Source organism: Westerdykella ornata (genome assembly GCF_010094085.1).
Source record: "Westerdykella ornata strain CBS 379.55 unplaced genomic scaffold EI97scaffold_5, whole genome shotgun sequence".
NCBI lineage: Eukaryota > Fungi > Ascomycota > Dothideomycetes > Pleosporales > Sporormiaceae > Westerdykella > Westerdykella ornata.
The window spans coordinates 411,444-425,690 of record NW_022986855.1 but is presented as its reverse complement, the minus strand read 5'-3'; the positions used below and the strand labels follow the sequence as shown (position 1 = coordinate 425,690).

At 49.0% G+C, this 14,247-nt stretch overlaps 6 protein-coding genes across 6 annotated transcripts; 4 read left to right on the top strand and 2 right to left on the bottom strand.

The window, feature by feature from the left end:
* Positions 1-402: 402 nt before the first annotated feature.
* Positions 403-2,046, bottom strand: EI97DRAFT_465586 (uncharacterized protein). The gene is made up of 2 exons (XM_033801474.1): positions 1,726-2,046; positions 403-1,667 (listed from the first exon to the last, which is right to left on the bottom strand). Exons 1-2 carry the CDS (start codon positions 1,777-1,779, stop codon positions 465-467), a joined length of 1,257 nt encoding a protein of 418 aa, XP_033655781.1. The 5' UTR covers positions 1,780-2,046; the 3' UTR covers positions 403-464.
* A 2,177-nt stretch (positions 2,047-4,223) lies between these two features.
* Positions 4,224-4,679, top strand: EI97DRAFT_373367 (uncharacterized protein; the record flags this gene model as incomplete). The annotated part of the gene is made up of 1 exon (XM_033795400.1): positions 4,224-4,679. The coding sequence occupies one exon, from the start codon at positions 4,224-4,226 to the stop codon at positions 4,677-4,679; it is 456 nt and encodes a 151-aa protein (XP_033655780.1).
* Positions 4,680-6,447: 1,768 nt separating this feature from the next.
* Positions 6,448-6,765, top strand: EI97DRAFT_456671 (uncharacterized protein; the record flags this gene model as incomplete). The annotated part of the gene is made up of 2 exons (XM_033800751.1): positions 6,448-6,666; positions 6,733-6,765. The coding sequence occupies 2 exons, from the start codon at positions 6,448-6,450 to the stop codon at positions 6,763-6,765; spliced, it is 252 nt and encodes an 83-aa protein (XP_033655779.1).
* A 267-nt stretch (positions 6,766-7,032) lies between these two features.
* EI97DRAFT_456670 (uncharacterized protein) lies at positions 7,033-8,349 on the bottom strand (the record flags this gene model as incomplete). The annotated part of the gene is made up of 2 exons (XM_033800750.1): positions 7,033-8,204; positions 8,256-8,349. The coding sequence occupies 2 exons, from the start codon at positions 8,347-8,349 to the stop codon at positions 7,033-7,035; spliced, it is 1,266 nt and encodes a 421-aa protein (XP_033655778.1).
* Positions 8,350-10,209: 1,860 nt separating this feature from the next.
* Positions 10,210-11,729, top strand: EI97DRAFT_431503 (uncharacterized protein). The gene is made up of 2 exons (XM_033797956.1): positions 10,210-11,284; positions 11,335-11,729. The coding sequence occupies exon 1, from the start codon at positions 10,247-10,249 to the stop codon at positions 11,270-11,272; it is 1,026 nt and encodes a 341-aa protein (XP_033655777.1). The 5' UTR covers positions 10,210-10,246; the 3' UTR covers positions 11,273-11,284; positions 11,335-11,729.
* A 1,067-nt stretch (positions 11,730-12,796) lies between these two features.
* On the top strand, positions 12,797-13,826 carry EI97DRAFT_431502 (uncharacterized protein). Its single transcript, XM_033797955.1, has 2 exons — positions 12,797-13,600; positions 13,651-13,826. Exon 1 carries the CDS (start codon positions 12,831-12,833, stop codon positions 13,497-13,499), a length of 669 nt encoding a protein of 222 aa, XP_033655776.1. The 5' UTR covers positions 12,797-12,830; the 3' UTR covers positions 13,500-13,600; positions 13,651-13,826.
* The last annotated feature ends 421 nt before the right edge of the window (positions 13,827-14,247 follow it).

Below are 14,247 nucleotides of genomic sequence, written 5' to 3'. Positions count from 1 at the left end.
GTAGTGCATGATGGTTCATTTGGAGGAATTTACTACTCTCTGTGGCCTGCCAAATGGAAGCGTAGCAGGACCAGTTCGGGAATTTTCCAAGCGTGAACCTCCTCGAATACAGCCTAGATTCAACTTCCAAGTTGTCTTACTATCGCTGACCTAGTGCATCACTGACCTAGTCCACTAGACTTGGTACTCCTGAGCACCGAGGAATAGTCTATTCTCGATCAGTAATCAAAAATGCACGGTACCAGTGACCCCTTAGCTTTCTGGGCCGCCTCTCCTGAGGATAGTCCCTTTAAAGGGAAAGCATGCTGCAATGCTAGACCCCATCGCACCATTTTCTTATTCAAATCACGCTTTAGCGTTTCGGACGCAGGTACTTCGTTGTTTTTACACTGGGTGTATATTGTGGAATCTGTTTACGTCCTCTCCCAAATATGGGTGCCCTACCCCAGAGTGTCTAAAGAGAATTAAACTTGGATACTTCCGCGAAACTCTTCTGCTAGCTCTGCTAGAACTCGTCGAATACCCTTCACTGAGTCCCCAGCTTCTAACATTATGGTTCGTACTAGTAGCGCCATTCGATCCGAATCCGGATACAAGATACCGCCCTCTCTGTTATCACCTCCATTAGCTCCTTCGTCACTGACAGAAAATCCCGCTGGCAGCCTGAGCAGTGACTCGACTTCCCCCAGATGGTGCACACATATTTGGACTATCATCTTCAATTGAAACCTTGGATACGGGGCAAGGGATATACCTCCGATTGAAAGAGACGGGAAGAGGACTGGCACCCCGCGATCTGATGAAGAGGGCGAGGAGCCCGAAGAGTTTGAGTCGCGCGACTCTGGGAGCGCCGCGAACAGCGGGGGGCTTCGTGGCGAGAGAAGAGAGTGAATATGGTTGTAGAGGGCCTGATGAAGCTGAGTGAGGCGAATGTATGCGGTCAATATCTGCAGTGTTGTTGCTGTAGCTGTGACCTCGCCGTGATCAAGGGATGCCTCAAATGCGGGTTCCGAATTGTTACTGAGTATATTATAGAAGTCGACCGTATTTTCGATGACTCGCGCGGATAGCTCTTCCAACCGGGTAGTTGCGGATTCGGTCGTACTCTCCTTTGTGCCAGCATTAATGTGGGCAAACAGCTTGCCACTTAGCTCCGAAAGCTGTTGCATTGCATTACCTCCAACACTGGAGGGATTTTGCGTTGTGGAGGAGGGAAATCTGTGTGACGTAGGCTCCACGATGACTGGGTCCCGTTGCTTATCAAAATCACTGACGCTAAAGAAATCCTCCAACCATTGGTGGTGGGTCTCTCTTGGGTTTCTGCCGGTTGGTACTGCTTCGTCCATCTCAAGTCCAAACATGGGCAGGTCGGGAATCGGGTCCGACAGCGCGCCACTGAGCGCTGAAGCAGACAAATATTCGTCTGCAATGGCCATGGAAAAATTGTCCTGTGAGGTACTAAACAAGCTTATATCTATCGAAGGGTTCGATTGTATGTAAGGCGGAGATGACTGTTGGATCGGCGTTGGCTGGTGCCGATGTTGGTGCTGGTGGCCATAGTGATTCTTTCGAGCTGGCCTTCCTGCTTTTTTGCAAACAGAAAAGACACAGACAGACCCGGCACCCAGGCACCGGTTACACTTGGCCCTGTTCTCTTCTCGGATACACTGCATTCTGCTTAACCCCATTATAACGAATTATCGAATGGAAAGACGTCATACTCACTCTCATCTTGAGCCCATGACATCTGTCACAAGCCGCACGCTTGACTGCACTCATTTTCAGGTGATTTGTCGAACACTGAAGAAATGCTGGGTTTGTGGGGACGTTGCGGACAACTAGCTAAGAGAGCGCATGTCCATCTTCTTCTGAGATTAAGACACGCGCGGTACGGCTGCGTATGGTAGCCGGCCTTGCCCCGCGCGCCGAACACACTGGTTCAGAATGCCTATCAGCGTACATAATGATTGCGCCAACGGCCATCCATGGTACTAAACCAAGGGGGCGAGGACGGAGTACATCTTGCAGGAGATTTTCTGACGCTTTCTTCGCATTCATGTGGTATTCTAAGGGAATAGTCCAGGGCGTGCAGATATTATGAGTTTGTCCAATGACGGTTAAGGTATCCAATCAAGGTGGTGTCAGCTTTGGCCCGGCATAATGGGACCATGTTTCACAGCGAAACGGGGCCTGCCACTCCCAAGGACCATTATGAGTGGCTTGACGCATATGGTGGAACTGTAACCTGCAAGGCAACTCTGCTGGACTCGTAACGTGCGCACGAGCTGATCTCGATATACGTCGCCTTGTGGCCTAGACCTTCCCCAGCTCCGCAGATAAGCCTTTGCCATTTCCCTTGTCGGGGCTCCTGGTGCCACCCGGAGCGTTTGTGCGGATGGAGTTTCTGACGGGCATTTCTGTGTGGCACATCTTTCCCGTCACGCCTCAGACCTTGGAGATGCGCTCCTGTCCGCGTAGACATGTGGCGTGGGCTTCTCCAGCCTCCAGGGCTTACGTAGAACGACTCTTGTTTGGGGGGCCTTCTCAATACAGAACAAACCTTTTACGTAGCTTTATTTAAGTCCAGTGGTGTGATACGATAATAGGTGGAGGATTCGCGAAGGGTTGCGGTTTAGGTGGACAGGGAGACCCAGTGCTAAGCTTGTGCTCCAGGGCCACAGCAGCATACAGTTTTGCACTGCATTATCTCCGAGCCACTGGTATTGTCCCTTCCTATGCGACCTGTCAAAATCTTTCTCACAGCTATTTTCCCCCTTTGGGACAACCACTCAGTGTTCAAATTTGCAGGCGATATACATCATTCCCAGCGCACTAAGCAATGTAGATTGTGTATTACATCAAAGGTTTGTTCAGGGACTGACCATACCTGAGAAACAAGTCATTGCGTGGCTGAGCACCGCTGCCGAGCTTGGAGGCTTGCGGGGAGCGCGGGGACTTGCACGCCTCAAGACTTACGAGTCCTTTAAGCTTGAAACCCCAGGGTAGTTTTGCTCCGTTGCTACTTTCGGGGATCACTGGCTATGCAGAACGTGACGACGTCAATGCGAAAGCGTGTTCTAACCCAATCTCAATCATAATGCACGCGTGCATTTCCATGTACTGTGTATTCGAACGTGCCTGGGAAAGTTCTCATCTAGTTCGCCAATGGGATGATCGAGTTTGGTGATATCGGTCTTTACGAGATCGAAGGTCGATATTGACGAGACCGACAGGGGAAAGAAGAATGTCTCCGTGAATGTCACCCTTCATGCTCTCTCAGAAAACTCATCGAACCCTAGAATGAAAGATTGGCGGTATTGCCCTGACCCAAGCGAACCAAAGCAGCTTTCGAGCATGTCGCCGTCAAAATTAAGCAAGATACACGAACATCAGGACGGTAATGTGTGTTGGGAATACGAATGACGGTGGATATTACCAGAAGTTCTGACCGGCAAGTTAGCCTAATTTGATGACACCCTGAGAAAGATCATCGTCACATGCTGCCAAACTACCGGCTGTATATTTCGAGCTGAGTGTCATGCTCCCCTTCGTAGTCATGCTCGAGGTACTTGCATTCAGCACGGGCTTAACAACGTCTAAACTCGCTGTTGGCTTGCTTTTGGGTCTCTCTTATGAACTTGAAGGAATACTTCTACTATGTACTATGTAATATGCTCAAAGCTTGGAAGGAGTCGTCGAGATTTCCTTCTTGCTCCGTTCACCTCGCGTAGATTCCATGCACAGACATACTGGCGAGACTCAGTGAGTCGAACAACCAACAGTGTAAATGAAGGAAAATGCAGATGGGGAACGCAGTCCCGGCGAAGCATTCCACCACAATATGCAGTATGGTTGAAGAGATTATCATGCTCATAACGTGTAGGGTGAGATCCGCTGAGTGAGCTTGGGACGGTCGACATTGCGTCTTGCATGGGATGCGCCCATTACTGCTTTATAAGTGGTTTGCTAAATGCACCTGCGTCCAAGCGCGATCTACCGGTAGCTGTTTTACTGTAACCCTGCCCGCTCGTATCCAGTCTCCGCTTATCGTAACACAGAGGAGGTTTTATCGATAGCACCGGCCCGAGAGCACATTCTCTCCAAATCCACCGGCCGGTGGCGCCTCTAGAAAGCCAAATTCGCTGCGTACGAGCTAAATACGAGCACCGTATGAGCTGAAACGCATCCATATCTCAGAATTCTTGCATTTTCCAAGTTCTGCAATGATTGAGTACTTCGAGTTGCCGCTTCATACCCAACTTTTACTTCCTTTAGGAGTAGCATTTCTCACTGTCAGCTTAGTAGTTGCTTACCGCCTCTATCTTCATCCGCTTTCGGCCTTTCCTGGTCCACAATCCTGGGCGGCGTCGCGGCTTCCATGGATCCGCCACACGGCTGACGGACGCATGTGGCGTGAACTGGAGCATTTGCATGAGAAACACGGGCCGTTCGTGCGCATCGCCCCAAACGAACTGTCCGTCCTTTCTCCAGCGGCACGATCCGACATATATACTTCTCGACCGATACTCCCTAAGGAACCTACCAGCCAGACGCCCCCGTTGAACGGTGCTAATTCTCTCTTCACTGCCGTTGGCGATGATCACCGTTTCAACGATCTCTTTAGGGCGCCATTCATCACCGACGTAAGGCATCTGGGTTCGTTAGCTTTTGTTTACTGATCGTGAAGTCGGAGATCGATACGAACTGAGCGAGTGACAAAAACAAGATTGTTTCAGTTATTTTGCCATAATGTGGATAGATATACCGTGCACACAAACGATATCATGCAGTACACTTCCGCCCCTGCCAATGCCATCGACTTCGCAAGAAGATCACACTTTCTTAGCTTGACGCCCGAGTCCCAATTACCATCTCTACGGAAACGAGGCAGCAAACCTCCTCCAAACGCCTAATACCACCGTCTTGGGAGGCTCCCACTGTTCGCACAGCTGGGTAAAAGGACCTATAGCTGAAAATCAGTTCAGCTGCTTGGCAACGGTACCCTAGGTACCTCGCCCTACACATCGTATACGATTGGTACTTATTACCCAGCGGCGGGCCCCAACCGTGAGGGCAGCGCCGGTGGGTTGGAAATCTTCGAGCGTCCCCAGGTCACCGGGGTCCGAGTAACCGTGTACTACAAGGCTTAGATGGATGATCGGCGTAGTCTACTGGTTCGATGGCTTAGTCGTGGCGCTACTCCTGTTTTATCTTGGCTGGAATGGATTCAAGACCTTACGCAAAGAGAAGTAGACTATAGGCCAGCAAACTTACTTACGTCAACGCAGCCCTTAAAGGTAACCCCTTGATTCCACGATTAGGAGTTCCTGGATAAAGCCCTGACCTCTATCTTAACGTTAGTTGCTACAACAACGTTGGGACGTCAATCCTACCTTACCCTATCCTAGTAATTACCGCTGGAAAAAGTACTACCAAGACGGCTAACGTTTCTCGCAAGATTAACGAATACCTTGCCTCCTTCTGCCACGAGCATCTATTAAGCTTTGGTTTCTTCGCTACGCTCCACTCTAGGGAGGACGTCTAAGGATCCTTTAAAGAGATACGCTACGCGTACTCGCTCTGAACGCCGACGGTATCGCCCTTTAGACTAGTCACAACGACAAGTACCTTAGCTACCTAAGATTTAATCCTATATAGGACGAGCTTAATTGCTATACAGCAGTAGTATATACATTCTACTATAGAGGGAATAGAAAAGTTGATTAATAAATCCTTTCTTATTCTTAGTAGAGGTATAGAGTGTAGGTACTCTGTAGTCTTATAATTTCCGCGATCCCCTTGCCTAAATGTTAGCATTTAGACGATTCTACGCAAGATAGAGTAACCGTCGGTTACGACAAAGGATAGGAGATTGGCAGTTAGACATATCCGTCACGCAAGAAACCAATAATCGCATACCAATCCCTATCCATAAAGGGCCAAGATCTTAAGTCCGCGCCGAGAAAGAAAATGAGTGCCCAGCAATTAAGGAAGACAGACAGCGGCAGGTGAAAGGACTGTCTAACGAGACTGAGGATAACGCGCTCTGACCGTTCTGGTATTGGGGACCGACGATATGCTGGAACATGCGATTCGCCAAAGCTTCGAACTCTAAATCTTGCTCTTATTGGAAAGGCGTGCAATGTCTCAGCGTTGGCATCAATCTCTTCTATTACCACTGCAAAATTGTGCTGAGTGGATGATATATGCTGCCTCATTTGATACACGCAATCGCTGCGCTCTTTGTCGACAGAGCGTACTCAATCCTCAAGGCGAATTCATTGTGCGAGTGCGAAATGCAGATGGGGTTATCTGTGGATTTGATTTTGGGCGTGAGATTGAGGAACATTTGTTCTACAAGGCGAGTCCCATACTGCCCACTGGGCAACTCTAACATCCTGAGCTCCTACATACTCTATGTAGGCAAACCCTGAAGCTGAACGGAAGATGGCGTCCCTATCCTTGATGTCCCAGATGGAGTTCGACGACGCCGAGCTCTTCCTCAAAGGCGAGGACCCAGGTGCCAACGGAAAACTGCATCCCAATGTTTGCTATGACAGCGGCGGCATGACGGCTACGCACATGGCTGCTTTGAATGACGATGTCAAGGGCGTTGAGTTACTTCTGAAGTATGGCGCAGATAAGGACCTGAAGTCAGAGGACGGTGTGACGCACTTGACATGGCTAGGGCAGCGAATGCAAAAAAGGTGATTGCCTTGTTAACAGCGGAAGAAAGCAAGTAAGAAGGAGTCAGTGGGCCCCTAAGAGCCTATACATTGCACCTGCGTTATTGTAAGTAGCGTTAGGTCTGCAAGAGTACGCAACAACATCCTCTGTGACATCAAGGAACTGGCAAGGTTTGAGCCAGGAGTCTTACATCAAGAGTTGCACAGCAAGATGTGATGGGATATGCTTCAAGAAAACAATACATTGATTATGATGTTACATATACGAAAGGGATGCCGTCCACTCATGTAGACGACAAGACCTCACAACCCCTTATAACCAGTACGCGATTCTTCACAGTACATTTCAGCAGCAACTATGACGATGGATAAGCCTTTTAAAATCGGCAATTATCCTTAGGGCTTCCATCTTTGAGTACCGGCTATAGATTCCCTTCTCAATGACGTTGAAGACTCGGCGAGCAATGATATACTCCCGCGAGTATGCATAACGCAGGAATTCGGGGCCAACGACCTTTTCGAAGATCAGTTTGCATTGCTTATATTCAGGTCGCTCAGAGTTTTTGACCGCCATGTACTCGTCCCACTCGTCATCGGCATACCCACTCCAAAGGAAGAAGGGCGCGCGCATGCTAACGAACTTAGGAACAAACGCTGCCGAGTCCCAATCCAGGATTCCCGTCACGACGGGATTCCCATCCTGTATTTGGGTAAGCATGTTGCGAGGTTGAAAGTCCCGGTGACAGAAGTGAAATTTCTCATCATCTGGCAGGAACCCGAGTTGGTGGAGCTTGCGGATGATACGGGAAAATCCTTCCCAGACTTCGTCATTTGTTTCGTCCTGAGTTGCATACTCCAATTTCCTTCTACGATCGCAAAGTTCCAGCAGCAGTTCGACGGTTGTTTGTGGCCTACACGGCTCTGGGTCAATGTCGTTGAGACGCTGTTCAGCTGGGCCGAGGAGGTGCTGCGGTGTTGTGAAGAAATTTCCCCCTTCATCGAAGTCAAGAGCCGTGTTTCCTAGACCAATAATGCCCGCTGTATGGTGGGTGATACTGCTGATACTGACGACAACCTGGCAGACTTGCTCGGCGATGGCAAATAACTGCTCATCAGGAAGCTCTTCGTTCATATAATCAACCAAAGGTATACCTGGGAGACGTTCCTGAATCATATAGCCTTGCTCCAAAGGGTTCTCGGGCCATATGTTATGCAATATCACTCTCGGAACCGGGTATGGGAGACGTCTCGCCAGGAATGCCAGTGTGACAACATTATACCACATGGACTTGTCGATTTCGGACCTGCGTGGAGCCCGTAGAATCAGCTCTTCGCCGGGACGAGATTTTCTAGGGTCGCTGGAACTGAGGCGCTTACTCAGACCTTTGCGTGCATTTTCCAGAAACGCCGGCAATTGCGGTTTTTCGGGCTCGCAAATCTTGATAGCTACAACGCGATTGAAGCTACCACCGCGGAGATGTTCGAGAAGAATGTCGTCGGAATCGTGGCCGGGGAACTCTTGCAAGATTAGTTTTTCCACCTTAAGCTTGAAGGTTTCGAAAGGCTCACCTTCGTGAGCAATTGTTTCCGCCCTAGAGATCATAGCGCGCTCCTCATCTGAATTGCGTTTTCGTAGTGCGGGAACCAGTACCGCAAACGCCATTGCTGAAGAAGGGCTCACACGGAGCAGGAGCAAATAACAACGCGGGTGTAGGTGCTCCTATCCACAAAAACACCGATGTTGTGCGAGGATTCCGATGGGAGAGGATTGACGGCTACGCGCCTTTTGTGTTCCCAAAGGTTGCTGATATTGCCGAAATATTGAAGCTTCACAATGTTGTGTGAAGTCATTGTTAAAGCATTCGAGACTAGCGAGGGTGGCCGAGAGCCATTCCATCCTTTATTTGCGTTATACAAGTTTTTTAACAATGCAAATCGTCCCAGAACACGTCAACTTCTAGATAGTAAGTTAGTAGAACCCTCTTCAAGGATGTTTCTTAGACGCGGCTTGTCGTGAATTCTAATGTTATCTCACAAAATTTGCCCACTTGATGCCTGAGGTGTGCATCACAGTTGCTTCGCCAGAAGCCTCTCTCCTCTGAGACTGAGATGCCTAAGGTTGTGAAACACTACTATGTGTTGTTAATCACTGGTTGATGATTCAGTATTCACAGATAAGCCATGAAAGAGAGCACTTTCTGTCACTTTAGTCACTGCATATTCAATTGACAGCATCGGTGCACTGGAGCCATCGTCATCGTTGAACTGGAGTCATGGCTGAAGTGACTTCATAATTCGAATTCACACTTGGGAGGTGTGAATCATATGAACGGTGGGTATATAAAGTTCTTCTGATAGCAGATACTGCGATATCTAATAACCCATTTTCAACATTGCAACCAGCTTCAATAAGTTGCGAACTACGATCCGACCCTTTAACGACGAACATCTGCTCCCAAACCTTGCTCTACCTCCATCTACTCGGTTATTTCATCTTCTACCTCATCTGGTGTAAAGATGGCCGACAACCCGCAATACATGCGACCCGTTCGGGCAGGCCTATATCGCCTATGCTGCCAGTGTCACTACCCTGGCCTTACTAGCTTGCCATGGTGCTTCAATTGCTTCCATCGGTGGCATGAATGTCCCACTCGCCGGTGCAGGAACCACCAATGGGATTGGAGAAGGTGGATATCAAGATGATGATTCTGAGACCAGCTCATTCTGTCCCCAGGGTATGCCTTCATAGATTACTATATCTATTGGTCATTACATGCGCCTTATCAAATAGAGGCTAGATTGCTTGCAACTATAGTCAGGAATGTCAACCCCTTAACTGCAATAGCTGGGAGCTTGCATGCCTACCTAAATAATGTCCCCTTGAAATTTTCAAGTCTTGAATAGTAATAGATAATACGTGTACTGTTTCGTCATAGTGGGACATTTCGGGAAGAGGATCATAGCTCAAAAGGGGGATTTCCTGGGCATTCCACTAATTTACCTAAGGAGAAGTTGATCCAATGCTATTAGGTACTTTTCTGCCCTAGTTCATGTAGCTATAGTCGAAGCTTGGTACTCTATATAATCAACCGCTTGCCTTGGGACGCTTGATCAGTATACCTTTTTATACGGGGTATTGATACTAGCCACAGACTTGCCGTACGGTTACTGTCTCTTGAAAATAGACCATTGAGTATATTCAAGCATTGTATCAGCATACTGCATTTATAGTAAGCAATTTCAGTGAGAAAACCTAATTGCTCGTGACGTATTGAAAGTCTTGCCTTAAAAGGAGTCTTTAGACCCACTATATGAGAAAGCGGAGCGAGCTATGCAACTCAACGGGGCCGTAACAATAGGACTACGGATCGCTATATTCGATACGGCCTTTTATAGAATGGGACATGCAATGGGGTAGTGGCTGTCTGAGGAGCAGAGACGCGCTAGTGCAAAACAGGTCTAGCGCATTTTGTTGCACTGCATCTTTCAGATGGCAGGCAGCGGTGTGTGCCAGCACATCAAACCCAACCTCATTCATCTTCGTAACACGGCACCTCGGGATGGCGTCAAGGTCATTGATAGCGTCTCTTTTCGAAAAACAGTTCAGATATGTTCTGAAGCCGCAGCCCTTCTATTCCTTCACCAATGAGCAATGGCGTCCCCAGACAGAGACCTCTCCAGCTGTCCAGCAAGGTCCACCTCTTGAGTCAATCCGTGTTCTCACCTGGAACATTGACTTTATGGCCTCGCATCCCAGGGAACGTATGAGCGTCGCAATACAATACCTGGGTGGCCTAATTGCAAGCCTCCCAGCGTCCACAGCTGTGGCTGTTTTGCTTCAGGAAATGGTAGAAACCGAACCACGTGGTCCCCAACTCGAACGACCCGACGACGCAAAAGATATATCTATGCTTCTCGATGCCGACTGGGTTAGAAAGAGGTTTTATATATCGGATACAGACATGTCCACAGCAAGAGCTCACTATGGCCAAGTGACTCTGCTGGACAAACGCTTAAGCGTAGCGCAAGTTAGCCGCCTGCCATTCGTTAGTGAGTACGGGCGGGAGGCAGTAATTGTTGATGTTAGGCTATCTTCCGCGAGTTCGTGCATCCTACGAATCTGTAACGTGCATCTCGACTCCCTAAATGGCCCGCTGCGACCTGTGCAATGGGCGGGGCTCGGTAAACAACTCCAGGATGAGGAGCAAGGAGTTGTCGCAAGCATCGTTGCCGGAGATTGTAATGCAACCCGACCACGAGACAGAGCGGCGCCTGAACAGAACGGTTTCAAGGACGCCTATCTGGAACTTGGTGGAGTGGAGGGCGATGAGGCGGGAGCCACATGGGGCTTTCAAAGTCGTCATTGGCAGAGGTTCGGACGCTCCCGGCTCGACAAGATTGTGTTTTGTGGCAAGCTTCAAGTTAAAACCCTCGACAGAATCGGCGTCGGTGTCAAGGTTGAAGACGAACAGGCTGTGCGAGAGATGGCGGAAGAGGCACTTCCTTTTGTCACAGACCACTACGGCTTGATGGCAGAATTCACGGTCGAAGACAGTCTGATGACCATAATGACCGAGGGTGCTTGACATAAACCGTTTGTATGGAACTCCAATCATGAAGTGACCGGGCTGACGGCGTGGAGGTCTAGCATGTAAAATCTCTCACCGTCTGGCTTCAACTCCACAGGAGCCAACATCGAAGCGAGGTACAACTTGAAGTTTGTTTCAAAGGCAGAGACTATGCTCTCTTCGTGTACATACCGGGTATCCCAGAGCTGATCAGTACGCCACTTCTATCTGACGCGGTACTGGAAACTGCGAAAGACATCGTCATAGCGGGAAGTACACCACTGATGGACGTGGAGGCTATGTGCAGGGAGGTGTACCACAAGTTTGGTCAGTGTAGCATGGCTCTGGAAGGTCTTTGAAAGCAGCTCCGTTATTTTGACAGAACAATCACCTCTGTCCAAGGGTTCATTGTGAGCTGCTCTAGGCAAAAACGAGAGTTTAACTAGCTGAGACCATGAATACAGCCATTGTCGGGGGCTGTGAATTATGTCCAGCAATCCCAAACCATGGCGATATTGTGCGTTTGAACTTTGGTTTTATGAGTACTCAAAGTCACGTGATATGCCAATTCACCAGGCCAGTGTTTCGACACTGCGCGGAAAACCTACGAGAAATACAATGAGAGTAGCATATATTACCACAACTTGAAGCAGATTAGCAGTGAAATAACCGCGTTTCTGCTAGAAGAAGGCCTCAGAATACACCGGAAAGATTTGAATATACCGGTCGTCTTGTAGGCAGACTATTTCCAGTCAGATACATGACCGTCGAATGTGCAATGAACAACATCATTGTTTATCTTGTTCTTAACGGATTTAGAGTACCTATCCCTTTGACTCTCTTCACCTTGCCCACCCCAAAGGTGAAGGACGAACGCCACCAACCAAGTGAAAGCAGCGGCACGGCTGGAGTTCTTGGCAGGCGGTCACCCAGGTTTTGACAGTGAAAGTCAAGTTCACTTGCGCAATTCATATGATTCTCTTCTTTTGCGCTGCATAATGAGCAAACTACATACTGACAAACTGCGTACCACAAACGAGTACCACAAGCGCAGACCACAACCCGCATATCAACAGCCCGACCACTGGTAACCTCACTGCAATCGAAAGAAGCAATGCCTTCAGCAATGTCTATCTCGGAGCGTGTGACTCAGAGTCATAATCATGCCCGCATTTCTTTCCTCAATCGGCTTAACGACGCTAAATCCGCAATCTATAATCACCTGGTCCCAAAATTCACTTCAGATGTATCTCCAGTAACATGCAGCTCGGAGCGTGTTTCACGAGGCCAGGGCGTGGCCAAGAGTCCTTTGTTCACGAAACTCAACTACGACGTGAGATGCGTCATCTATGCGCACCTAATGCCAATTTTTACTTCGGACGACACTTGGAAAGGATTCGCACAGTCGTGCAGTTCCGCTTACGACGAGCTTTCTGAACTGGCAACGATCGAGGTCGGAAGCCTCATTAAAAACACTCTCAGTCAGTGTGAGCGCGAGACCGGATACAAGCTCAAGCTATACACACAGATTGACCAAAAGGGTGGCATTGCCCAACTACGAAGCATCGTCATCGATATGCCCAGAGAAGCCCTCGAAAACCCTACGCAGGAGTGGTACTATGACTTTGCCTCAGGGTATACCGATCAGCAGCACGACGGAAAAGTCCATCCACTGTATAGCGATCGCTTCGTGGAGGACTCTGTCATCGTTACCATGCATCCAATCTTGTCCATGTTCTTCAGCAAGGTGACCATATTCTTCTCGACTAACAGCTCAACCGCAAACTCGTGGAGTGTTTATGCGCGAGGTGTGCATGCTGCCGTGACTCTCAATATCCTAATCGAGAGGATGCAAGAAGAGGGCGCAAGCATTGTTCCGAAGACTCCCAGTGAGCGTCTGGCAGATATTAGATTCCGGCCTCTGAACACGAAAAGTATGGCGGTGGCATGGGGAACACGCTGTAGGGAAAAGACGATGTACACCGGAACTGGTCATACTCTCCATTACAATGCGGAGCCTTGCGAGTGCTATTTCGGGGGTGGCTCACGATGCTTTCTGTACGATGTTAAGACAGGCATAAGTCCAGCAAATGGAGAAATTGGCTACCATAATGAAGGGAGCTGGAAGTTTGGCAAAGCAGGCGCAGTCAGTCATTTGTGGTCCAATGCCAGATGCCCATGGCACGCAGATTTGTATGTGACTCGTGCTGGGCTCGGGGAGCTCGTTAGTCATGACGGGGAATAAAGCTCCGTTGAGTAGGCAACACGTCGGGACCTCTGATAAAGAGTGAAGATGCTATGGAACGGTGGTGGGCATAGACGAATTTCTTGGGTGATATAGTCGAGCTGCAACTGCATTAGTCTTTCCAACTCCGCGAGGAAAGAGAGAAGAGTACCATTAAGATAAATTATTCAATACTAGATTATTGATCAAAACTCCAGGTTCGACCATACTCTTTGGAATTTCCAAGTGAGTGGCAAAAAGCATTAATAGCTGGGGTCCGCAACTAAGGTTTCAAAACGCATGCATGTAGACAGACTTGCCACTGGGCAGTTTGTCTACAGGTGTCGGTTCTCTGGTACGGATGGAGTAATGGGAGTTTTTAACGGTACGAGCTTGCATCACAAACTGTGTGCGTCGATGCCGCCGCACCGCACTGTGGTGGTGTGAGCGTGGTATGATGTCGGGAGTTCTGCTGCTAGCTCTACCGACCTGCAAAGCCTCGCCGCGGCCACAGCGCCGGACCTAACTGTACCCAATTCAGAACTTTGTACACATTGCCATGTTCGTATAGCAGCGGACACGTCCGCAATCAGTCAGAAAATCTCTATTATTGGCGGGGGATGATTTCTGATTGTTTAGGATTCTATTGGCCTCCCAGGGGCTCCTCGCGCATACGATGGTTTCGAGGGTTGTCTGAAGCCATCTCGCCTTGAAACTTTCCCATCTGGGGCTTTGTCGCAGAAAAAAAGCTTCGTGTACAGGGTTGGGT

Bases quoted from the DNA above. Each gene is read 5' to 3' on its own strand.
- EI97DRAFT_465586 (XM_033801474.1), bottom strand. From the start codon at position 1,779: ATGAGTGCAGTCAAGCGTGCGGCTTGTGACAGATGTCATGGGCTCAAG. The intron at 1,668-1,725 runs GTGAGTATGACG...AGCAGAATGCAG, and splicing joins GTCATGGGCTCAAGATGAGA to TGTATCCGAGAAGAGAACAG.
- EI97DRAFT_431503 (XM_033797956.1), top strand. From the start codon at position 10,247: ATGGCGTCAAGGTCATTGATAGCGTCTCTTTTCGAAAAACAGTTCAGA.
- EI97DRAFT_431502 (XM_033797955.1), top strand. From the start codon at position 12,831: ATGCCCAGAGAAGCCCTCGAAAACCCTACGCAGGAGTGGTACTATGAC.